This window comes from Podarcis pityusensis, assembly GCF_964106645.2.
Source record: "Podarcis pityusensis genome assembly, chromosome: 7".
Lineage (NCBI taxonomy): Eukaryota > Metazoa > Chordata > Lepidosauria > Squamata > Lacertidae > Podarcis > Podarcis pityusensis.
The window spans coordinates 62033143-62059336 of record NC_138031.1 but is presented as its reverse complement, the minus strand read 5'-3'; the positions used below and the strand labels follow the sequence as shown (position 1 = coordinate 62059336).

The 26194-nt window shown below is 41.4% G+C and overlaps 1 protein-coding gene across 3 annotated transcripts in view; it reads right to left on the bottom strand.

The window, feature by feature from the left end:
• Window positions 1-26194, bottom strand: part of CAP2 (cyclase associated actin cytoskeleton regulatory protein 2) — a 45183-nt gene that overhangs the window by 7104 nt on the left and 11885 nt on the right. Inside the window, exons 3-9 of one of the 3 annotated variants that reach the window (XM_081015304.1) lie at window positions 25549-25649; window positions 14876-14953; window positions 10735-10878; window positions 10414-10499; window positions 9007-9112; window positions 1445-1646; window positions 642-814 (exon numbers count right to left, since the gene is read on the bottom strand). In XM_081015304.1, coding sequence (XP_080871430.1) covers window positions 642-814; window positions 1445-1646; window positions 9007-9112; window positions 10414-10499; window positions 10735-10878; window positions 14876-14953; window positions 25549-25649 — 890 coding nt within the window. Of the gene's footprint in view, window positions 1-641; window positions 815-1444; window positions 1647-9006; window positions 9113-10413; window positions 10500-10734; window positions 10879-14875; window positions 14954-17054; window positions 17194-25548; window positions 25650-26194 lie in introns of those variants that run through there. The other 2 variants (XM_081015302.1, XM_081015303.1) reach the window with 2 other exon arrangements.

Here is a 26194-nt window from a genome sequence, read left to right as displayed (position 1 = left end):
GCAATATTTGTTCTGCAAATTTGTTAATATCATACCCAACTTTCTAACAATATTTGCAAATAAGCAATTCTGAGGATTCTTCCCAAAGACTGCATAATTATTTCCAGCGTCATTGGTGCATATCATTCCAGGTCATGTTCTTAAGTGGGGCTCCACCTCCTCGCAATTTACTTACGTTTGTGGAAATATGGCAGTATGCTATTTCATGCAGAGCACAGTTACACCAACATCTTATGGCATTTACTTAAAGGGAAACATTGAGATGCTTGAATGTGCTGTTTCATACAGTATGTTACTACAGTCATACCTTGAATCCCGAACACCTTGATACTCGGACGTTTTGGCTCCTGAACACCGCAAACCCGGGAGTGTGTGTTCTGGTTTGCGAACGTTCTTTGGAACCTGAACATCCGACAGGGCTTCCACAACTTCTGAATGGCTGTAGGAGCTTCCTGCAGCCAATCAGAAGCCACACTTTGGTTTCCAAATGTTTTGGAAGTCGAATGGACTTTCGGAACGGATTCCGTTCAACTTCTGAGGTACGACTGTACACCTTTTGCACACTCCTTACTCCAGAGAAAGTTCAGTAAACCAGGTCAGTTTACTCTAGTAAAGGTCATTTATACGTGAGCTGAACTTACCACTCTCCATTTCTTTCCTTCAAGTTCCAACACAGGACAGTGGTTCTGCTGGGGAGGCTTGGGAGTAGTCAGATTTGGTGCATGGCTTTTTGTAGGAGATCGAATCGGTGTCCCCTGAGCCCGAAGACTGGGATTCTTATGAGTCTTCAGGTCATCAGAGACATGGCGAAGCCCTAAGAAAACCACAAGCAGCTGTACAAAAATAGCAGCTTCGTGCACCTAAAAGCATTCATCAGATTGGTTGATATGGTGGCCCAACATTTGCTATTGTGTTGTGTTCGATAAATCAACAGGCACTTGCATTTTAATGCAACTTTGCCTGCAGAAAAGCATTATGCCTGATTCTATTTATAGAGTATCATGGAGTCACAGAGCTGGAAGGGACCACAAGTCATATAGCCCAGCCCCCTCAATGCAGGAAACCTATGCCCAATGTGGGGCTCGAACCCACAACCCTGAAATGGAGAGCCTCTTGCTCTACCAACTGAGAGCTTTATGTCTGATTAAGAGCACAACACTTAATGTTTCTCAAAATGTAAAGGCGTGCAACATCAAAAGAGACTCCGGAATCAACTGACAGCAAATTAATGTTACAAGAGTGGCATCAGGTTTCTAAATGATGTACTTTTGTGTACACAGGGTCCTGAAAGCAATCAGGATGTCATTTTGCGCTTCCTGACCAGTGGCTCTATGCCCTAGAGAAAGACGCATGGCAGTTAATGAAAGCTTGCTTGGTGTTTGTTTCTTGAAGAAACAAAAAAGATAATGACTATCCAATTTCAAATGTATTATTTTCTTGCCACCTTTGGTAATTGTTTCTCCCTGGTTCAGCTGGGCAAATAAGGCTGAGCGGGTTGCAGTTGCATCATCTTTTGCATTTTCTGTATCAAAGACAGGAGGAGGTCCTGGTGGTGGTGGTGGTGGAGGAGGAGGAGGTGGAGGTGGAGGAGGACCCTGGTTGCTTGCTAGAGTAGACAGCCCAGATGCTGCTGATGCGATTGGACCCTATAAGGAAAATTTAAAAAAGGCGTCTGTAACTATATAAACAAATGGTGTCACAAATCACGAGAAACTCTTCTGCACTATACTTTTGGTATGATGGAATATGCACTGATCCCATAATTTCATTGTGGAATGCATGATTAAAAAACAACAACAACCTAGAATACAGTGATTATATGAAAGGTTCAAGGTGGTCATAGTTAGAAAACAAATAATAGGTTTGGATGCCTGTAAAAAAATTAACTGTTTAGATTTATGCAATTTTGGAATTCTGTCTCCTTTGTTGCTTACGACCATTGGCCATCACAAAATAGTTTCAGGAAAAAACATAAAGACAAGCTACAACCTGTATTACATAAAATAATATACAATACATAAACGAATAGAAAAAATTCTTCCAGGGAACCAAATTGTATTATTCATATTCCTAAATTGATTAGTTGTCTTTACAATTAACAACTCTGATGTGGAATTTTCTATTAATCTTTCTTTTTTTATATAAGATATTTATTAAGGTTTTCAAAATATTACAAAATAAAAATAGAAAAAAGAAAAATACAAAATAAAAATAGTTAAAAACAAGTCAATCTTTCCATTACTTATTTTTCATTAGCTTGTTTCCCGGACCTCCTCACGCCTCCCTTTTTTGTATTCCAGTTCAGTTTGTTGGTTCAGCAAATCCTTCCCCTCTTTGTTTATCCTAATCTTTAATCTTAAAGTATTGTAACATTAAATTTTTACCTGTTAGTAATCCATTTTTCATATTCCCTTATAATATTTCAGCTAAAAACCATTTAATTTCTATCCAACATCATTCTAACATTCATTAATTTTACAATATTTCTGTAAATAGTCTTTAAATTTCTTCCAATCTTCTTCCACCGACTCTTCTCCCTGGTCTCAGATTCTGCCAGTCATTTCCGCCAGTTCCATATAGTCAATCACCTTCATCTGCCATTCTTCCAGAGTGGGTAGATCTTGTGTCTTCCATGGAATTTTCTATTAATCTTTCAAGGCTTGTTCCAGGACATGCACTTTCAGCTAAACCATGCATGATATGTGAACTTACACCAAATATTATGGAAAGAAAGATTAGTGGTAAAAAAAAAAAAAATCAACCTGATAATAATCGTCCCTTATTATACCATCCCAAGGACTGACAAGATGTAATGTAATATTAGAATACAAAAAGTTGGGTACAACCCTATGCATTCTTATTTAAAATTATGTATCGCTGAAGTCTGGAGATTAAACCAACACCATCAGGCTGTTAATCAGCAATGTAACTCACAGCACCTCCTGTTAATATTGTGTGCTTTTTCTCTTGTATTTTTCTTGTACTGTTATACCTTGGAAGTCAAACAGAATCTGTTCGACTTCCAAAACGTTCGGAAACCAAAGCACGGCTTCTGATTGGTTGCAGGAAGCTCCTGCAGCCGAGCGGAAGTCGTGGAAGCCCCGTTGGACATTTGGGTTCCAAAGAACGTTCACAAACCGGAAAACTCCCAGGTTTGCGGCATTCGGGAGCCAAAACGTCCTAGTACCAAGGCATTGGGGATTCAAGGTATGACTGTAGTTCCTTTTACTGCCTGTTGGCTTTTGCCTGCCAGTGAAATAGTTGTAAGTTACCTCCATTAGTATGGGTCCCGTTGAGGAGCCACACTCGAACAGACTGACAAATTCCTATGTAAATCTGGTCCATACAGCATCAAAATTCATGCTCAAAATGACTCCTGAGCTATCACATTTTCCCAGCATGTTAAATTGCTATACAGTAGGCCTGCCACTTATGCAAGGATTCAGTTCCAGGGGTATGCGTACCTCCTTCCCGAAGCCCAGTGCCTTGGTCACCCTGCTTTGGGAAGGCAGTGAGGGGCCTCTGGCAGTGTTCCAGAGTCCTTGTGCCGCCTTCCCAAAGTCTGTCAAGCAAGGAGAATCTGCTGAGTGCTCAGGAAATTAATAAATAGAGAGCAGAGAATGGTGGGTTTCCCTGGCTCTCCATTTACTTATTTATCCCGCCTGCATAAGGTTGCGCTTGCATAAGTAAAGCCAGCGCAAATTGTGGGCTTCATCTATATAGGGAGCTTTGACATGGGTGCTTTCAAGGCACCACCCCACATGTGCAGTCTGGGCCCATTTACAAAATGAAACTATGGAGGCTAGTCTAAAACAGAAGACCTGGAAGGTGAGGCAAAGAGGGACTTTAAAACTCTTTCATATCCAGGTTTGCCCTTTTTTTCTCTGCTTTGAAAATCAGCCCATCTGCTTTTCGTCCTCCTAGCAACAGGGTAATGGCAGCAGCAGATGGCTGAGTGAGGGGGCAGTGCTCCTTCAGCCAGTTGCATCACTGCTGCTTACCAGGAGGAGCAAGGAAGCAGGGAGGTTGGCACAGTGCAAATACACCGATAGAGACAAACTAGTGTGTTTGCTTTATGCTGACCTTATCACTGCCTCAGCCTTCCCTCTCTACCTCCTGGTTCTGAAAGGAGCACTGTCTCTGAGGGAGCAGTTATGCCCAGGTAACCTCTTTGGCCACAGTGGTCCTTGCTGGGGCTTAGTAACAGTCCCAGCCCCTTTGTTTCCTCACAAAATCTCGTCTATCTGAGCAGTGCCTGCATGAGGGAGCTGCAGGACTGTGAATCCACAGACTTCAGCTTAGGACCTTGTACAAGAAAGATGTGTTACAGTTTCTCAAAAGTCCACCCTTCTCTTAATCCAGCAGGTGCTTGCTGTTCCAAACCATTCTTTAGATTAAGTGTGAGCAGATGTTAATAACAATGTATCCTTATAAAAAGGCATTTAAACAGCTATTTAACTAGCACAAATGGTTATGACGTCTGTCTTCTAGGTTTATGTCAGCTGCCTTCCTTAGCAACAGCTGCTCTCTCATTGCTGCCCCTTATAGCATATAGTTTGGTCAAGTAACATACGAAAGTATTTGTGCCAAAGAATCTGTTGGTGGCTGATCTCACTCGCAAATAAGATCCATTTGTTGCCAACCGTGGAATTGTTTGAAAGTAATTCCAAAAAGCATAAAGGGAATCAGGATTACGGATTATAAATGCATGCAGAAAAGACTTGCTTTTGAAGGGAAGCACATTGTATTTTAATGTCAAGTGTATCATTAGTTTTCTGAGGAATATTTATGTAGAAAAGATACTAGATTAGCCTTACTGCAATTGGTAATAAATCCTGCGTTGATGAGGGTGTGGGAGCTACCGGCTCCTGCCCTGGGAATGAAGTTGGCCAAGTTCCTAATGTTGACAGGAGATACAAAATGAAGTTTCTAAGGATTAAGGTTTTGCTCCTCAACTTCCATCTCCTTCCACTGGAGATCAACATAACATGGGGGAGAGATATCCCTGCAGGAACTCTGATCAATGATGACTACACATACTTACCTTGCCCTCTGGCAAGTGGGAGTTGTGAGTGCCCACACTTGGACAGACACCACCTGGGTTTTGTGCAGGTACAGGAAACCACACTGGTGTCATTCCACTGGCAGGTGCTTCAGACTCCACACACTGGAGGCCAAGGTGTGTGGGGGGGGGGGACAGGGGAGATGTTGATCAGAGGCCCTGCAATGGCTTTTATTGAACTTAGACAAATATAGGAAGCTGCCTTATGCCAAGTCAGACCATTGGCTCATTTAGTATGGTCTACACCATTGTTTCCCAAACTTGGGTCTCCAGCTGTTTTTGGACTACAACACCCATCTTCCCTAGCTGGCAGGACCAGTGGTCAGAGATGATGGGAACTGTAGTTCAAAAACAGCTGGAGACCCGAGTTTGGAAAATACTGGTCTACACAAATTGGCGGAACTCTACAGCCACAGCAGGTGCTGAAACTGTCCAACGGTTTGACTTCACCCCCAAAGGCACACTCCTCCTTTGTCTCCCGAGATGGACGGATGCCAACAACACAAACTGGCAGTGGCTCTCCTGAGTTTCAAACAGGGCCTCTCCCAGGCAGCTGGAGATGCCAAGGACTAAACCTGGGGTCATCCGCATGCAAAGCCAAACCACCAAACTATGGCCCATCCTTGTCAACTCCTTTGAGATCAAGATCGAGCAATAAATAATAATAATAATAATAATAATAATAATAATAATAATAATAATAGTAACAACAACAACAATTTATTATTTATACCCTGCCCATCTGGCTGGGTTTCCCCAGTCACTCTGGGCGGCTCCCAACAGAATTAAAAGCACAATAGAACATTAAACATTAAAAACTTCCCTAAACAGGGCTGCATTCAGATGTTGTCTAAAAGTCAGATAGTTGTTTATTTCCTTGACATCTGATGGGATGGCGTTCCACAGGGCAGGTGCCACTACCGAGAAGGCCCTCTGCCTGGTTCCCTGTAACCTCACTTCTCGCAGTAAGGGGAACCGCCGGAAGGCCCTCGGTGCTGGACTTCAGTGTCTGGGCAGAACGATGGGGGTGGAGATGCTCCTTCAGGTATACTGGGCCGAGGCTGTTTAGGGCTTTAAAGGTCAGCACCAACACTTTGAATTGTGCTTGGAAATGTACTGGGAGCCAATGTAGGTCTTTCAGGACCGGTGTTATATGGTCTCGGCAGCCATTCCCAGTCACCTGTCTAGCTGCTGCATTCTGGATTAGTTGCAGTTTTTGGGTCACCTTCAAAGGTAGCCCCACGTAGAGCGCATTGGAGTAGTTCAAGCGGGAGATAACTAGAGCATGCACCACTCTGGTGAGACAGTCTGTGGGCAGGTAGGGCCTCACTCCGTGTACCAGATAGAGCTGGAAGACAGCTGCCCTGGACACAGAAAATTTGGGGTGGCTGCTGCATACATATTTCTACTGCTATTGACTCCCCCTGGTAGTTGAAGTAAAATGCACATTCACTTTCTTTGCTCATCAGTTGTTTGACCTCCTAATTTTCATCTTCAGTCAGTGGCATTTGAAGAACCAAGCTCGGAAATGGGATATAGGTGTTAGAAAGAAGAGTCCATATACCACTACTGTTTACCTCACTCAATTGTAAAAAAGTTCCTTATGCCCACATTCATGTCTCCACCTTTCAACCAATCAGTGTGTGGTCCAGTAGATAATAACTGGACTTCAGCTCAAGTTCAGATCCCAGGTTAGGAGTGGAGTAATTCTGGGTGGCCAAGGGAGTAACACTGGCTATGAGATTCAGTTTCTTTCTGTAAAACAAGGTATCAAAGACCTACCGCATAGCAGAAAACTGTACATTGCTGCTGCTATTCAATAATACATATAACAACACCTTATTCTTTCCCATTAACATTTATCTTTTAAAAGACAGTCTGAACAAAAATGGAGCATTTGAACTTTAAAACATAACTCTGGCAAGCACAAGTAAAATTTCACCATTATGTTTCATATGCTAACGATAGTTAATTTAATTTTGTGGATGTGTGCCTAATCAGCCTACAGACATTTGAGTTGTGAACGAGGGGGACAGGTGGTGTGAGCACTGACATAAATGAACTGAAAATCCACCCCCCTCCAGGAAACCAATTACTGGGAGTCTCAAAGGGGAAATTTTCATTCTCCTAATAAAAAGCTACAAGCACTACAAACTCTTATAATCCTAGTTACATGCTTAATATGATTACAGAGCTCCATATTGTCCTCTTCACACATACACACACAGACAAAGATGAGGATTGTGAAGCTCAAAATATCATGTAACAGCCTAGAGGAACAGGTGGACTATGTCGAGGAGACATAAATCTTTTGTTAAGGTGTTTCTTCTGTAAATGTATACTAGCGTTCTCCCTGCTAACGACAACATTTAGACCACCTGTCTGCCAGCATTCCTGCTGCCCAATGATATGCTAGTTACAAGGTGAAACAGCTGATGATTGCTGCCTCTATAGAAAAATCTAATCCACTTTGGCTGTTTATCTGTTTGTCCGAAGCCATCCAAAAAGAAAAAAAAGATTAGTGCCATTTATCACCTGTTGTGGATTTGCCATGCTGTCTGTACATCAGTGTGGGTTACATTTAGCCACACTATTTAGTTTAGCGAGCCAATTTTTGGTCTGGTGATTAACTCTACCACCCATGACAGTTTTCTATAGCACAGGAGGGATGAATATAGTGCTGTTTTCACATGCTGACTTTCTCATAATTGTGGCGTTACCCTACTAAAATAAATATAATTATTGAGATACATTTCCTTCCCATTTTCTAAAAGAGTTCTTTCATTACAAATTTTTGCCTATTAGTGGTGAGCTGATATGGCTAAAAAGCCGTAAGTCTTGACATCTTTCATTTAGAAGGCAAGTTATGATGATGAATAAATTGCACTGAACTAAAACACCTGGAATTTCTTACAGCTCTAGATGGTGAACCTGCTTCTTGCTAAATGCTAAATATTCACTACAATTTGGCACCACGCAGAAGACAAGAAGAAAGCAAAGGATCTGGATGAGGCCACATAGAACTAACCAAGTTCCTGAAAATTAACTCTTGAAATGTTTTCAACCTACCACACCCAGTCACTTTGCTTACATCTGGATGTCTTATGCCAGGAACTGCCACACACCTGATCTGAAAGCAGAGTCACTTACGGGGAGAGCTGAGGGGGCAACGATGTCACAGCTGTGCAGGAACACTGGTAGAGCCAATCCGCTGCTCTCACTGGTGTGATTACTCAGCATTAACATCCCCTTGCCTTCACCCCTCCTAGTAAGTGACTCCACTGCCAGGAAGTAAGGTACTCCTTGCCAGCCATTACAGTCAAACCTCAGCTCCCGAATGCCTCAGTTTTGGAACTTTTCGGCTCCCAAATGTAGGTAAATGCTCCGGTTTTCGGACGTTTTTCGGAAGCTGAATGTCTGACACAGCTTCCACTTGAGTGCAACCAATCGGAAGCTGCGTCTCAGTTGTCGAACATTTTGGAAGCTGAACAGGCTTCTGGAACAGATTACGTTCAACAACCGAGATTTGACTGTACTGTCTTACGCCTCAGGGGCCAAACTGCATGCGACAATAATCGCGTCGTCTGTCTTTCAATGCAAACTTTCTATTTCATTAATAGAATTCTACAGCAGCATGTAGAGAGCCCTTGACTTTAACAAGTGTGACATGAATGTGGTCTTTATCATTGAGCTTAGGGTTGACACAGATTCCTGAATTCAGCTGCCAGCATTATCAGGTCTTACATTACCCATTTAAGAGAGAGGGCAAGTAATGGTACATTCACTAGGAGCTTCTTTTTCCTCACAGTAAATTTCTGTAATATAATATCCTCAATTAGCCATTTCCAAGGATCAGAGGGAACAATGAATCCAGGGTAAAAGAGAATAAGTATTATTCAACTTTTCTTGCATCGGAAGGAAATTCCAAGAAATGCAGCACTTACAGTTTTACTCCATGAGAGCCCAGTGGTGTGATATTCTTTGATGTATGCTTGAAGTTCTGCCCAGATATTCAAGAATGACTTCACCCAATCAACATGGCGCAAATCACTGTAACATAATGGAAAATACTTGTGCATGCATTAAACATTTTTTGGGGGGGAGGGCAACCCTTCGATCCCTGGGATCACAGGCCCAACAGAATATTGCAGATGCAAAGAAGGAGGTATTCCAGCAGAAAAGGAGGTCCACCATCAGATGTCTCCTCGCTGCAGCTGTGGAAAGCTCAACAGCCACCAGTCCCCTACCATCAGTTCTTCAACAGTGGTGAAGGGAGAGTTTGGGAGGCAGGTTGAGCAAGCCTGTTCCCCATACATATTCCTGACAAGGGAAGGAAAATACACTAGTTGTGGAACTGGCATATTTATTTTTCCTCCAGCCTCCTCACTCGTCCTGGCTGGAATGTGGCTGCATTAGTTTCACAGACACATGTAACATTACTAGTGGTGGGTTAAAGCAGAGACTGTGGCATCTGTTTGGAACACGTTCCCATCATTGGAATGAATCAACTCCTTGTCATTGGCTTTTTCACCTTCAGCTTTTGTGCTGGGTGAATATACCAATGTAACATAGCTAGAATGTAAGGGATCCGCCAGCGTAGCTAGGAGCATAGGAGTGTCCAGCCATTGAAAAAAAGGCCTGGAGGCTATGAAATCTTCAGCTGAGTTAGGACAGTAAAATAACACAGCATTAATGTATAAGCATCTCTCTGAGAACTTCCTGCATTCTTGTAATACACCTTAGGTCAGGCTTCCTCAGCCTCAACCCTCCAGATATCTTTGGCCTACAACTCCCATGATCCCCAGCTAGCAGGACTAGTGGCAGGGATGCTGGGAACTGTAGTCTCAAAACATCTGGAGGGCCGAGGTTGAGGAAGCCTGCCTTAGGTAGCAGCTTGCTTGTTATGCATTGTTCTGCTCTTTTACAGCTCCTTAGAGCAGAATTGACATTTGTGAAATGATGTGAATAAATACACATTTTTAAGTGGCTCTGTCTGAAGTTATTGCATTTCTAAATTTAGAACACAATATTGGTTATATTGTACACAACACATCTTTCTTTCTTTAACATAAATATAGTTTTATTGATTTCCAGTATATTAACACTTACCAAAAAGAAAAGAAACAAGATACAAAAATGAAATCCCAACCCACCCACCTACCCCACCTCCAGGATGGACAAATCTAGTTAAGTCTGCCAAAATCCAATCTGTGATTTTGGGAGACAACACATATTTCTCAAATACTTTTTGTAGTAGATTCAAAATAATACGATATTCTTTAGGGCTTGATAAAACTGGTTCTGAAATATCACCAGAGAAATGTAGCAAAAAATTTTTTTTAGTAACTTACCTATGCTTGTAGTCTTTTAATACCCTGTTTGTATAAAAGGTAGCAGCATCATTCATCTCCTTGACATAAGGCCCTGGCTTAGGAGACTAAGGAAAGGTAGAGGACCATCACGTAAATGATGCAAGAGTAGAGAAAGAGAAAGAGAGAGAGGATGTAAAATCAAAAGGCAAAACTTTCCTGCATTTTAGAATGTAAGCATGAAGATTTTGAAACATAGGGAGGGGGAGAAGACACAACTTGAATTTGACATTAGCTGGGCACAGCATGTCAAAAATAAGGATATTTTTTTTAAAAAAGAAAAATATAAAATTCAAAACTCACCACAGTTATCCAACCAAGAGCTGGAATGCTTTCACTGACTGCTGACAGATGATTAAACATTTTACTTCCTCGGTTTCTCTCCCTGAACGTCTGAATTTCCTGGATCTTGTCTGATATTGGTTTTAAAAGAATGGTCACTTCACTCTGCAATATTAAAAAGAAGAAGTAGTGTTATTACTGCTGACAGAACAGGAGCACACTGGATCTGCAGAGAGGAGGAGTCAGAAAGTTGTACAGCCAGCCCAAGTTGACAAGGTGGGTCACTGGCGAATGGTCTCTGGATTCAGAGGTTCCACTATTGCCTGTGGCTTGGTCAGGCTGCACTTCTTGGCTCCAGCTGTTCTGCAGCTTTCTAATAAAGATTTAAGTGCCATTGCTGCTGCACTTAGGCTTGCTTCAAATTCATGGAGGAGCATCCATACAACCCTAGTTCAATGTTTCCAGCCATGGTGCCACCTCTTGGCACTGAGGAGCCTTTCACTTTGGGGGAGACAAAGGAGAACAAGTCTGGTGACAACCCCATCTCCAAGGACGTGACGGTGACAGCAGCTATGCAAATGAGCCTTGTGTAGCCAGCCTGTTAAAGGAAGGTCCAGTCCTAGAGTGCAGGACACTCGCTGTGCAAATAGTGGTGCCACCCCTTACTTCAAAAGGAAGGTGCAGGCAGTGTGTCATTTGCTGGGTCAACAGTTTAGCTAGTGCTTAACCATGTATTCTTGCCTCTTGTGTACCTGTTGAAACTTGTTTTGTTTAGTTTGCCTTATGTTTCACTCAGATTTGAGCACTGAAGCCTTGGACAAACCTGGAGCAGGGAGTGTCTAGCAGTGAGGGTCAGGACACAGAATAAATATCAGAGGAAATTCAATAGCAGAAAATAACCTTGCACTTACACATTGTTGAGTGAGAAGTTTTCATCCTGAATCACACAGGCCAAATCTAGATCATATTTTTTTTACTGAGATTTATTTCCAATCAGATGGCTGATTGCATAAGTCTATGGCAGACTTTAAACCATGGAACTCCCTGCACCTGCAGCCTTCACTATACAGGATTCCTGGATAGCTCAGTCAGTAGAGCATGGGACTCCTAATCTCAGGGTTGTGGGTTTGGGCCCCATGTTGGACAAAAGATTCCTGCGTTGAGGGGGTTTGACTAGATGACCCTCATGGTCCCTTCCAACTCTTCATTTATATGATCTCCTGGAAAATGCTGCTCTTTACCCTTGCTTGAGGTATGTATATATTGGGACCTACCTTATTTTGGTGATTTTAATTGTTTTTAATATTATGCTTTTGTAACTCAACCTTTGGGTGAAGGGCAGGTAATTAATAATAACAATAATAATTCATAACATATAGTTTAAAGTAGTAGGATTTGTTCTGATTCCTCCCCCCCCCCTTTTTTTTGCAGCGTGCCACTTCTATGGACTATGAACACAACAAACACACTTCATTGTGATTTAGGTTTGTTCTGTATTGAGAATCCTGAGTTTTGAATATAGAATCTGTGTATTAATGACAGGTATGTCAGTCTACAGAATTTCAGCATCAGACCAGCTGGGCTATTGACAGTGATGAACAACACGTTTTTAAATGAGGGGTTTTTAAAACACCATTTGTATTTTCAGCAGCATCTGTTACTAATCTTACTATCTGTAGTTGCGCCGCTTGGCAAGGAGCCAACTTCTCCTTGTGCAGATACTTCTGGAAGCTAGTTTTAGGATTTGCATTTGCGTTTTTTAAAATAATATGATAATAGGAATTGATCAGAGGTTGCTTATAATGCTCTATAGTCTATATATCACAATTCAACAGACTTGTATAGGATTATTGGAAGCCACAATACTGTAATTGGGGAGGCAGGAGGAAAGGGGCTCCCTCAACCCTTACGTTCTTCTTCTACTCTAGGGTAGACCATGCTGGCTTGGGATTAGGAGAGTGGTAGTCCACAACATCCAAGAGGGATCACATAGGTTACCTTTCTTATTACATCTTATTACATCTGACCAGTTTTCAAGCTACCAATGCTCTATTAGGGTTAGTGCAATAGAAAACAGTAAAAGGGAAGTTAGGTATGCAGTAAAATTTCTCAAGCTACATTTTTATAATATGTGCTGTGATAAATATAACATTAATCTGCTTTGAATCCAATTAGGCAACTTGAACCAGAGTTCTTACTGCTTGCCACTTGAAACTGGCACAAAACTCCTATATATGAAAAATCAGATTCTGCAGTGGTGGGGGGGGGGGAAACATGCCTGGGTGCAGCTTCATGGTATTATTCTCAACATATTGTACATATTTCTACTACTGTTTCGAAAAATAATATTTTGGGTCCCAAAGGTAAGTTTCAAGGGTCAGAATCAAAACAGCTGCATTGACAGATTTTAAGAAAACTGGAATCAGTGGCAAACCTGGAATCCCCCCATGTACAACTATGCTACAAAATGCTTTAACTTGTAGAGGAGTCTGGATTCTAGCATTATCTTAATTAGTAAGAAAAGCTCCCAAATGCTTTATATATGCAACTCTCCACTCTTATTTCCTGACTTTAAAGTACAACTTACAGTACTTTGCCATTTTAATCTTTGATATGAAGAAATCAGAAATGAATTCCAAATAACTGAAATGAGTTTCAGAAACAATCACGGCTTTCTAAAAGGTGATTCTGCAGGCAACAGCCACTAGCTGGTATACATAAGCTCTAATATCAGAGGGTGCTTTTGTCATGTGATCATTTCCACTTCACATACAAATATAGAACATGACCATAAAAAGTAACATAACATTCACCCTGCTAAGTAATTTATTGTAGTTGATGTAGGATTGGCATGCCAGCTGGAACGATCTTCTCCGCTCTTGCTATTTTTGCATATACAGAAAGAAAAGTGCTTCAAGAAGGGATAAAATGTAAACTTAACTGCTGAAAGCAAATCTAAACTGCACTGGAGGGACACTTGGTTGTGATTTACTAGGTACAGATACTGAAGAAATCCCTAAAATTTGTGACCCAATGAAATAAGGGGGGAAATCCCAGATTGCTATGTCAACCCACGACTTAACAGATACCATATTTTTTGCTTGCCCTTTTGTGTTAATCATAGTATAAAGAAGTTTCAGCAACACCCTTTCCATTTTGTTCCTGAGTTCACTTGTTTCTTAAAGCAGAGGACAGACATCCCCTCCACCAGTATTTCCTCTTCTGAATTAAGACATCCCTGTGTCCAATCCGGCAGGAACTCGGCAAATCCCTTCAGTCTCTACAATGCTGTTTCTGAATATCTGCAAAGCTACTATGCTGTGATCACAGCTTGCCAGCTCATTCACAGCTTTACATTACTAAAGCAAACCGTCTAGACAGCAGAATGACACAATTACTCGCTTTTCTGCAGCACTGAGATGCTGTCACCTTCATTCGCTTTTCTCTGCACTGTGAGTTCTAGTAAACTAATGGTTGGCTTTCCTGTTTGGATTTCACACTGACTGCATAGTTTTAGGTTATAAGCAGAGGAAAACACAGATGACATCGCAAACAAAGTTATAGGGGAGCCTCTTTTCTTCTATCTTCTGGACCATTCTGTGCACATCAGGTTATTGTAATACCCAGGGCTTTTTTTTCAGCCAAAACTCGCTGGAACTCAGAGCTGGCACCTCTCAGGTGGGCACCATTGCCATAAAAAGAGAACAAGGGAGGTGTTCATGGTGAGTTCCAGCACCTCTTTTTCTAGACAAATAGCAATGGTAATACTGTAGGAAACTAGGGTTACCATAGGAACGCTACAGTTGACAACTACACTGATATATTTGTATAAGACCCCAAACAACCTTTGCTCTATGTCCTTGAATTCAGGATATGTCAAAGCAAACACATTTTGGTTATTTGTGGCAAGTTTTCTTTTTTCCTTTTCAATTATTCCATTACTGTCCTGACTTTCCTCCTAAAGGAGCCCAGGGGTGGTTTGCCTATTTTGTGTTAATTACAAACAGGTCACATGCCCATGACACCTGCACAGCACTCATAAAGGACTGGTGTGAATGATCAGAAGTGACTTCATTCACTCAGAAAAGTTTGGAAAGGTCAACAAGGCATTTATTCAGTGCCATCCAACTAAAAAAAGCCACCTCTCCCACATCTCTCTTACCTCCTGAGGTTCTTGATATTGCGAGGTCAACAGTAGATATGCTCTCTGTGCTTGGAAAGCTGCGCGGATCATTTCTGCCTGGAAAAAAGGACGACAAACCGAGTTACAAGTATTTAAAATATGTAAACACTAAACACCTTCACTTGTGATTATTATTTTTTTAGGAAATTAATGGCTTCAAAACTAAAGCTATCCTAATCCACATTGATCTGTTAATTCCAGTTATCTAAATCCATATTATTTATTATTATTTTACTCTAATTTCACATTGTTCATTTTTATAATTTTATTTGCTGCTCTTCACATAGATTAGTCAGTCTTACAGCAGCATGTAAGGCAGGCTAGTATGAGCCTCACAATGGATGGAGGTACAGATTTAACATTTCAGGAGTACCAGGTGACTGCAGTGAGTAAGCCCGTCTGAAATAGCAGAAATATGTTTCAGAGAATGATGGCTTCTTCCATGCCATCTGTACCATCCCAGTTCTCAGCTTCCTGGGTCATGCTGTATTCGCAATTAAGGAAACATGGAGTAATAATTGACAGAATGCGGAAAAGGGAAAGAGGCATTTTGGAGACTATATTTTACCTTCTGTTGTGGCACATGTCGGTATATGTGGTGATGCATTTACACTGCAGATTCCACCTGACAACCCCGTAGGCTTGAGTAGCGATCACAGTGGGCTATTCTATAATGCAGGCTCATCTGATGCCACTCAAGCAACAGAACACAAGGTGTGTAAATAAGGGCACTGCCATTATTTCCCATACAGTCTCAAAGGACAAGGTTTTTTGTGCTATCCTATTTTGTACCTGGAGCAGGAATTATTTGCTCTTAACATGGAGACTATCATAGGAGACTGTAAAACATAGAAATTTAAAAACCATTCCCTTACAGCAGATAGGGGGAACCATTGGGCCTCCAGGAGTCACTGAACAAAAACTCCCATCAACCCTGGCCATTAGCCATGGACAAAAACTCCCATCATGCTTGCTAGAACTAGTAGTCATTGTAGTTCCACAACATCTGCCTTAGAATATTCAATGTGGTCCATTGAAGCATCACTTGAACAACACCAAGCCCCAAGAATTAGCCATTTTTCTTCTCAATCGCAACATTTTGCTTCACATTATGTTCTTTTGTGGGCTTTCAAAAGACCTTCTGCATCATTTCCCCCCCCTCATTGTACACGGCCCTACAATGGAAACTGCACTCTCCAACGGTTACTTTCAAACACCAGAAAATGCTCCTCACAAAAGTGCAGATACAAAGTCCTTTCTCTTCTGGGATAATGACATCATGCCTGACTCAACTGTTAGCAATGTGTCCAGCCTTTGGATGCAGCCAGCTCAACATGGGCACACGTGTGAGCAGACTGCTTTGCTGATGGATCACGAAGTTGCCAAATAACGGCAGCAACAGTGAAGCAAGATCAATTGTGACAATGCTCTCCGACACATTAGCAGCTTCGTTACCAATTTAGAACTCTGGATTTTTATTGATTTTACTCTTTATAAAAACAATAAACAATTGCATTGATCTTGCTATTTATAGAATTGTTTATGAAAATAGCAGTCGCTCTAAATCATCTAAACCAGCCTCAATTATGCCTAAGAACTGGCCTTACAATGGAGGTAAGCAGACCACATACAGCGAATTGCATTTAAACTGTGTGGATAGCTCAGCTGGTTAGAGCATGGTGCTGGTAATGCCAAGGTTGTAGGTTCAATCCCCGTATGGGACAGCTGCGTATTCCTGCATTGGAAGGGGTTGAACTAGATGGTCCTCAGGATCCCTTCCAACTCTACAATTTTATGATCAAAGGGACATTCAATGAAGCTGAATGTTGGAAGATTTAGAACAGGCAAAATAAAGGACTTATTCACACATTGCATAGTTAAACTATGGAATTTGCTCCCACAAGCACCAGTGAGGGCCACCAACTTGGATGGTCCATCAGACAAATTCATTGAGGATAAATAAGGCTTTCAGTGGCTTTGAACTCTGATGGCTATGCTCTGCATCCACAGATGGAGGCAGTATGCTTCTGAATACTAGTGTTCTTCTTATGCTCATGGCACAGCAGCAGACATTTCTCATGTCTTTCTTAACAAAAACATTTACACAGCATTATTGCAAAAGCCTCCAAAAATTAGTTCACATGTAGCCCTTGCTTACTTCTATTTGTGCTGATACTCTAGCATTAACGCAGTGAAGAAATCTAAATGTGTTCCTTGACAATGCATAATTGAAGGATTTCTTGCGAGTTTCACACATATTACTATCCTAGTCACTCAGGTATGTGAGGGTTTTCTAGGCAACAGGTGTCTTCTGAAACCAAATACAACCTTCTTTCCAGCTCTCTCTGTGTGAACAAGGCAGCAGCTGCAATCATAATGTACAGGACACATGGTCTATAAGATGTGTAGAAGAAAAACATGCATTGTCCGACTTGTTAAAGCACAGATGTTGGAGCAGCACCAAATCTTGTAGCCTTTATTTCACAATGCAGATTATGACCGTAAACTCTCAGAAAAAGTTAACTAAGTCAACTGTACACAGTATGACACTTGGAAGCTATCTAGTATAATTATCTGTTATAAATAATAAACATTTTATCATTAGTATTGATTTTATTTTGTTTAAATGAATTATTATTTCCACCTTAATAACAAACATTAGCAAACATGCACAGATATAAAGGTAAAAGGACCGCTGACCATTAGGTCCAGTCGTGGCCGACTCTGGGGTTGCGGCGCTCATCTCACTTTATTGGCCGAGGGAGCCGGCGTACAGCTTCCGGGTCATGTGGCCAGCATGATTAAGCCGCTTCTGGCGAACCAGAGAAGCGCACGGAAATGCTGTTTACCTTCCCTCTGGAGTGGTACCTATTTATCTACTTGCACTTTGACGTGCTTTCGAACTGCTAGGTTGGCAGGAGCAGGGACCGAGCAACGGGAGCTCACCCCGTTGCGGGGATTCGAACCGCCGACCTTCTGATCAGCAAGTCCTAGGCTCAGTGGTTTAACCCACAGCGCCACCCACGTCCCATATGCACAGATATACTTTTATATTAATACTCATCAACAGAGACCTGGATTCTAGTCCCTATTCAACAACAAAGCTTACTGAGTGACCTTGGACTAATCAACTTTTCTAAGCCACCTCACAGGGTTGTTGCTAGGATAAAAGGGTTGAAGAAATGTTAAACTGCCCCATGTTCATTGGAGGAAGGGTGAGAGATAAAAAAAATGTTAACAACAATAATACGTAGTAACTGAGGTACTCTCCTGTAATGAATACAACAGTAAATCTATATATATTCATAAGGATCGTCACCCATGCTGAACTAAGGTGTTCAATTACTTTGCCAATGAATTGTAAATGAGGAAGCTACATTCCAGAGGCACAATTCAACTAAAATTATTCACTTTTAGGTGTCACTGTTTTCAATTAGAGTGTTAAGTATGTGTCATTGAAATCCCTGAAAGTTAAAAGTGCTTTATGTTGATATGCTCACACTCCAATTGTTTCTAACAGCCAAAATGAGCCATTCATTGTTTGCCTTTCTCTATTAACTTTCTTACCCTAGACGTGGTTCAAATCCGGATATCATAGAGACTTTCGGGGTGGCGCCATCGGTAATGGCGGATTCCCTCTGATCTGGAGGGACTGGCTCCACGGAAAACGGGTCTTTCCCGCTACAGCGAAGCGGGGACCCTTTGAAAAATCACAGGCAGATGAAGCCTGTGACCATGGGACTCGGCGGGCACCTTTCGCGCGCCCCCAACTCGTAAAGGAACCCAGTTACAGGCTCCGGAGCGAAGAGGGGCAAGTGGTGCGGTGCTGAGAGTCAACTGCTTCTTCCGTGGAGTGAAGCCACACAGCCGTTGCCGGAGAGCACTGCCTTTTTCCTGGGACAATTTGGCTACCAAAACAACTACCCGTGAGTAGTTTAATTCGGACAATTGGACTTTAAACAACGACTTGTGAGTAGAAAGGAAAATTGGACTAAGAAATTCTTCTTAATTTGGCACTGAAACGGGAAGGTCTAAACAGGAAGTCAGCCTTCGGTTTCTTGTAGATAGATTAAAGCAAAGACATGGCAAACTAGAGTTTAGAAAATCGTTTGTAAAGGATTAACTTTCATCATCTAAAATTGTTGAACCCCCTTCGGAAGCAGGAGAAGAGGGAGGATTTTTTCCGGACTGTTTAAACCTGCAGAAGAGAGTGTAAAGAAAAGTAATTTTCCACCGTCTTGAACCTGGGAGCGGGGTGTCAGGACTGACGTTTTTGGGAAGTTCATTGACTATAGACAAACGTCTTTGACAGACAGTTAAAAGAAGAGAAACATAGTGATTCCACTGTTCTCCTTCGCATTTTAAAGGAACAAATATTGACAAAATATCTGAAAAAGGAAACTTTATTGTTAGATCTGCTTTTAAAAGAAATTAAAAAAAAAAGAGAGATGGATACAAATAGAAGTTCTTCCCCTAGAGGGAGCCTGTGAAACTGTTACTAAATTTGAACCGGGGAGCTCTGCAGCTGCAACAGATTAAGATCGTGGGAATAGACTTCTGACCTTGTATAACAATGTATTCAGAAGCTCTGGTGCGTGCTTTCTGCAAAACAAGTGCCTTATTGGAACAGTTACATGAGAAGACGGACTTGATGACTGTTGCGATCAGAAATTTTGAACAGGTAGTGAGTAACTATATAGAACCCATCCAGGAACCAACTCAGGAGTGTGCTCTGACAGATCAGATGAGGGAGGAGGATGTTGCTGGACCTCGGGTGTCAGAGATGGAGCGAGCTGTGGCCCAGCAGGAACATGAGTTGGTGGATCTGACAAATGAACTTGGAAAAAGCCAGATTTGGAGAGATAGAGTTTTGTTTGGTTTGGAAATGGGGGGTTGGATAGACCCCCCTATGCAGGGATGTTTTGACTTTTCAAGTCTGGCAATGGGCCGCGAGATGTTTGGGGTTGTGGGGGTTCTTCATTCTGGAGGGACTTTGAAACATGTTTTTAAATACCACATGGAGTTTAGTGTGGACTATGGAAAAGGGGCTGATTTGTCGAGAAGGGACAAAAATACTGTCAAGTTGGAGTTTCCACGAGTGAAAGGAGCAGGAGACAAAGTAAAGTACATGTATAAATATGAAGAAGATCTGCGGAAGGGACATGGAAGAGACTTAAGGGCCTCGGACATAAGATTACCAGGTTAATGAGCTAGAGGGATGGGATAGAAAGGACTGACAAAACCCGGGACCAGGAGGAAGAGACGTTGGATGAAGATTGGAAGAAAGTTTTAAAAAATTTTTATTAGGATTGTTTTATAAAATTGATGAATGTTAGAAAAATGTTGGAACGAAATTATTTGGCTTTAGCAGAAATGTTAAAAGAATTATGTAAGAATATGTTATGGTTATGAGAAATTGGTATAAATAAGATCTATGTTTTAGGGTCTTTTATAGTAAGATAAGGTTAAAATAGATTAAGGTAATTTAATGACAGAATATTATGAAAAATGGAAAGGATTTGCTGTGATAATTAACAACTAGAATACAAAAAAGGGGAGGAGTGAGGAGGTCGATGAAATAAGGCAATGACAGTTAAGGATTTGGGAATATTGGATTTAATTTTAATTTTTTGTGGCTTATTTTTGCTTTTTGATTGTGATGTGTTACGTGTTTTGTTGTTGTTTTTTGATTTTGATTTTTACCAATTTGTATTGTTTGATTGTGGTTTGTTTTTCTTTTTTTCTTTTCCCCCCTTCTTTTTCTCTCTGTTTTTCCTGTAATTTTAAAATTCTTAATAAATATCATTTAAAAAAAAACAAAAAACAAATCCGGATATCATAAACCTATTTCTATTTTACAGAATGTCAACTATGCCTATACAATAATGAGGATACTAGAATAAATGTAAGAAAAACTGCATTCTCCAGTGGCTAAATTTGTATTGAAATTATAACAATAGCAAGCCATTCATTATAGTTCAACCTTAAATCTGCAGCAGTTCTCACAATTTCCTGAGGGAAGCTTTATATTGCAAGTGGATTCACAGTATCTCTGGAAACACAGATATACTGTTTCTGAATAAAGTTCCCTCCCAGTCAACATGTCAACATGAGATGTGCTGTAACCACATAATAGATGCAACTATAAATTTAATAAATAATAACAATAACAGCCTAATAATCTGAAAAAATATATACTTGTTTTCAGTCATCATGGAGAAAGACTTTTCATCATATATAAATAGTATCTGTGTAGGGTTGATAATGGATCACACCCTACCTGTGAGATGTGTAAATCCATTCTTTGTACTGGGGGTGGGGAGAGAAACATTGTAGGTCCTTGAATGTCAGTGTGGTATGGAGAGAAACCTCACTTTTTCTGCTGCTTCTTTCCTCCACAAGCCCTAAGCCCCAGGATGCTGTTTCCATCTTGGCTGTAAATCCTGAAGGACCTGCTCCCTGCTCTATAGGCCTTTCCCTGCCTGGCCTGGGAGGGTGGGACCCTGACTGACTCCAACTACAAAAGCTGAGGCTGTGAAGAGGCCAGAGATCATCTTGGCTGTGAGTTCTGGAAAACCAGCTCTGGCTCACACAAGCCGAAAAGGCGCAGGGGGTGTCTCGTTCAGCTGCTCAGCTGAGGCCTCCTCTTGTCTCATTTGAGCAGCCTCAACAAGCCTCTGGCTGGTGAGGAGACCCCTTCTCCAACCCAAATATATCCTCTTTGGGCTCTGGGGTGTGTCTTCTGAGGGATGTGCGTTCTGGCCCCTTTTTTTCTGGAAAAAGCACTGGTTATTTCTAAATTTACAACTGTGCATTTACATTAGTGTAAACAAATTCTGTATGTTTTAATTCCTTTTTTGGCAATGTGTCAGTGGCTAACCAACAAAGGTCAGCGATCAAACTTTAGAATCTTTCTGGGATGCTAGGTTGTTTTTATTTCTTTTAACTGAGGATGATTCCCCCCCCCCCCCCATGCAAGAGCACTAACAAATAGCATTCCCCACCTGTTGCCTGAATGGCTGCAGCACAGCCTACCATCTCTGGCTCCTACCACCTCATTATTCCGCCTGTGTAGAGCAGATCTAATGCTACCTACATTACCCAGTGTGTTGAGGGACTGCCTGCTTTGTAGTAACTTTTTCTCCAATATAACCTTTACAGAAGCGTGGGAGGAAGTAAGATCCATCACAGATGCTGGCATCAGAATGCATGCTGGGGGAGTTGAAATGGAAAAGATCTCTATTTCAAGTTTCATATCAGTTAACTGTTTATTTCTTAACTTACACATTATTTTATTATCATCTTTTAATCCTGCCTTTCCTTCAAGGAGCTCACAGTGGCACACATGCTTCTTCCCCTCCCTAATTTATTCTCACAGCCCCTCTAGTAAAGTAGGCAAGGCTGAGAAATGCTAGCTTGCTTTATGGTGGAGTGGGAATTTGAACCCGGGTCTTCCTGATGAAAAGCACAAACAGAAGTCTACACTTTGTACAATAAACATGACTGTAAATTATTATTGTTCCCACTAACAGCAAACTCAGGTAGCTGAGTGTTGACAAGATTAAAGCCAAAACAGGGCGAGCCAAAAGCAACCAAGAGGGAGCAGCTGTTCTGGTGATCCTTGAAGTAGGCACAAATACGAACCTCCATAGGAGACAAAACCCACAAAAAAAGAACAGCCAGATGAGGAAGGACTCAGCATGCTCTGTGACCTTGAAGGACACAGAATGTTGAGGATCAGTTGCTAGGGGCATGCAAAAAACCATGAAAGGCAAGGAATGACCTGCTTAAGTCCCTTGCGACTTATAGTATCCTGGGTTGCTGGATATAACTGGATTGCTGAACGGCAGCACTCCTGTTGGGTGAGGAAATATTGCAACCTTTCATTTCTCTGAAATCCACTCGGGGCCCCAGTGCATGAACTGTTGGCATCTGTCCATCTCAAGAAACAATGGGGATGTCTCATTAAGCTGCTCAGCTGAGGCGAGGAAGGAGCATGATGTGTCCCTCAGCCGAGGTTCTACCCCTTCCCTGAGACCTCCAACACCTCAGTGCATGAGTACCTATATAGAATACTCAAGTATTTTCTTCGTGGTTTTCAGTTTGGTCACATGATGCAACTGCCTTCTTCCAATGGGAATGGCACTGCTGTTTCAACAACTGACTCATAAAACTCCATTTCAAAGCAGTTCCCCTTAAAGGGCAGAGGGTCTCAAGAACCAACCAGCCAGTGTCCGTAGTATACTTTGTGACCCATGACACATCTCTCTATCTTTCTGCCAGTCAAGAATCACTATGCATACTTTAAGGTAGTTTTGTTAATATTGTGATTAAAATAATCACAATTAAGGGTTCATTACTTCCCTGCTGCACCTACATTTAAACCTACAAAAAAATATTCCAAACACCAGGAAGAAAATACCCCTCCTTGCACAGGCCTGCGGTTTCGTCATCCTTTTCATTTTTTTAAATTTTGTTTTCTTTAGTTTTGTGCCCTTGCCATAGACAGTGCACATCTACTGGGGGGGGGGGGGGACACAAAACAAATTCAAGTGGGACTTGGATTTGCCTTGTAGTTTATAACCTTCTATGTAACAAGGCTATTTCCCCATTCATCACACAGAGATGGGAAATGTCATGAAGCATATACAATCCACTGGGCAGAAGTGACTAACATTGACTGACTGAATTGTGCCCTTTACTTATAGATAAAACGAAGCATCAGTAACATTACGCCATATTCTGGAAATAAGATAGAGTGGCAATAAACAATAAGTCTTTATGGGAGCACAGGCTTTACTGTAGTTACTGAAATCAAGAGGACTATTTATCATTTCAGATGTGCCTCAATTATGTTATTGACAAACAAATCTGATCCATTATGTTTGAGATTCTCATTTCTGTTCTCCCCAAAAAAATAATGATAAAGAATCAACCCACTTAGTGAGCACAGGGCATCCAATTTCCTCCCCAAACTTGCCTATGACTTAAGACAAGTAAGTTTGTGTGTGTGTGTGTGTGTGTGAGAGAGAGAGAGAGAGAGAGAGAACCGTGTTTCTCTTCTCTTGCAATGGAACAAGAATGTCGAGGATGCTAAATGAGCTACAGTGCACCATTTTCAGTAAGCTCAGCAGGGTTTGCCAATATGGTACCATTGTGATGTTTGCTGCAAGTCGGAGTCTAACAATATCTGCAGGGCATCACATTGGCTGCTTCTGCACTACATATTTAAGAGATTCTAGAAAAATGCATATCCTTCTCCCATGCTATACTTATTTCAAATTCAGCACACCTCAGTACTCTCATGATCTATGGGAATGCCCACAATCAAGGAGATGTGAAAGGTACAGCATGGTTTCTGCTTATATTTTAAGTAAACCTCTTAGAGATGTGTGTGTGTGTGTATATACATACATTTAGTGGTATATAGTCATTATAAATAAAGTTATTAATGTTTTATCATTCCCTGTATGTCTGACATTTGGGTGTGAGGCTGAATATTTAAGACACCTCAGATCTGTGCCTAGAAAGAACGATACAAGCAGAAAACTGCTTGGACTCAGACAAAGTGAGGAAGAGCCCATAGCTGCCAATCATGGTGCTATCCATGGTGCTGAAGCTACTGGTTTCCCTCGACCCCATGAGTTTCTGATATGTAAGAGTCAGAGCAGCATGGCTTGCTGAACTGAACAATGAACAGGAGTGCAGCTCCAACTTACTTCAACCCTAACCTCTAACTTTGTGATATGCATTGTTCAGCCAAGTTCTCTATTTTTGTCATTTTCTATAATAATACATTCCTAAAAGGTAAAGGTACCCCTGACCGTTAGGTCCAGTCGCGGACGACTCTGGGGTTGCCTGCTCATCTCGCTCTATAGGCCGAGGGAGCCGCCGTTTGTCCATAGACAGCTTCCGGGTCATGTGGCCAGCATTACTAAGCCGCTTCTGGCGAACCAGAGCAGCGCACGGAAACGCCGTTTACCTTCCCTCCGGAGCGGTACCTATTTATCTACTTGCACTTTGACGTGCTTTCGAACTGCTAGGTGGGCAGGAGCTGAGACCAAACAACGGAGCTCTTGCCGTTGCAGGGATTCGAACTGCCGACCTTCTGATCGGCAAGCCCTAGGCTCTGTGGTTTAGATCACAGCGCCACCCAGGTCCCTTACATTCTTACCTATGGTTTATTCCTACATTGTGAACTTTTATTCATGTGTTTTTTATATTACAGTATTTTTTTTTAAACAAACAAATGTGGACTATACTTCTGACTTAGCAAAACAATGATCCCAAGCTACTTTTTAAAAAAGAAGATCTTAAGTCCAAACAACCTTTTGGTTCTAAATGTATGTTCAATGATAAGAATAAGGGTTGCATCAAACTACGGAAGACTAGACTCATTTAAATTAATGTGCCTAAGTTAGTTATGCTTCAGTAGATCTACTAGCATTGGCTACAGCCCTATGTTTCTGACAGCTATTAGCAGTGTGAGAGAAATAGTAAGATTTTGGGCTCAGCCATTGCCATAGGAATAAATGTATAAACAATAAACACTACAATTTGCTTATGGAGCCAGACCTGTATTTATTTTTTATTTATTTTTAGAAAATCACAGTTGCCGTATACAATCAGATGGTAAAAAGAGAAATACTTACATGTGTCTTCACATCACCATCAAGGATCTTGCTATTTCTTAGAAACTCAGCTACACTCCCCTTTATGATCCTATCAAAGGCTTCGACATAGGGTGCTACATCTGCAGGAGAACAGAACTTCACTAGATCTGGCTAAGAAGGTTCATACATTTTGAATGCTTTTACATCTAAGATTAAAATGCAACACGACTGGAAGATGTTTCATAGAAGCATTTCTACATCAGAAACCGAAACAGCAGAATGTGATTTGAGTGCTGGCCTGTGGCATTTATTTATTTAGTCATTCACTTTATCAAATTTATTTATGTATTAACTTTATTTCCTGCCCTTCCTCCCAAAGGAGCTTAGGGTGGAGAACAGAAAGCAAGAAAAATAAAATAAAAACGTATTTAAAACAATTCCAATACAGATGCACATTAGGAAAGATCAACTACTTGGGCCTTTTGCCCCTGAACTGTTTCTATGTCAGCTGATCATTATAAGAGCTACTATTTAAGAACCGGCACCCTGAGTTTGCTTTATTCCTCCCCCCCCCCATGGCCCCTTTCCATTGTGTGTCATTTTTTAGATAAAATAAAAAAATCCTTCCAGTAGCACCTTTAAGACCAACTAAGTTAGTTCTTGGTATGAGCTTTCGTGTGCAAGC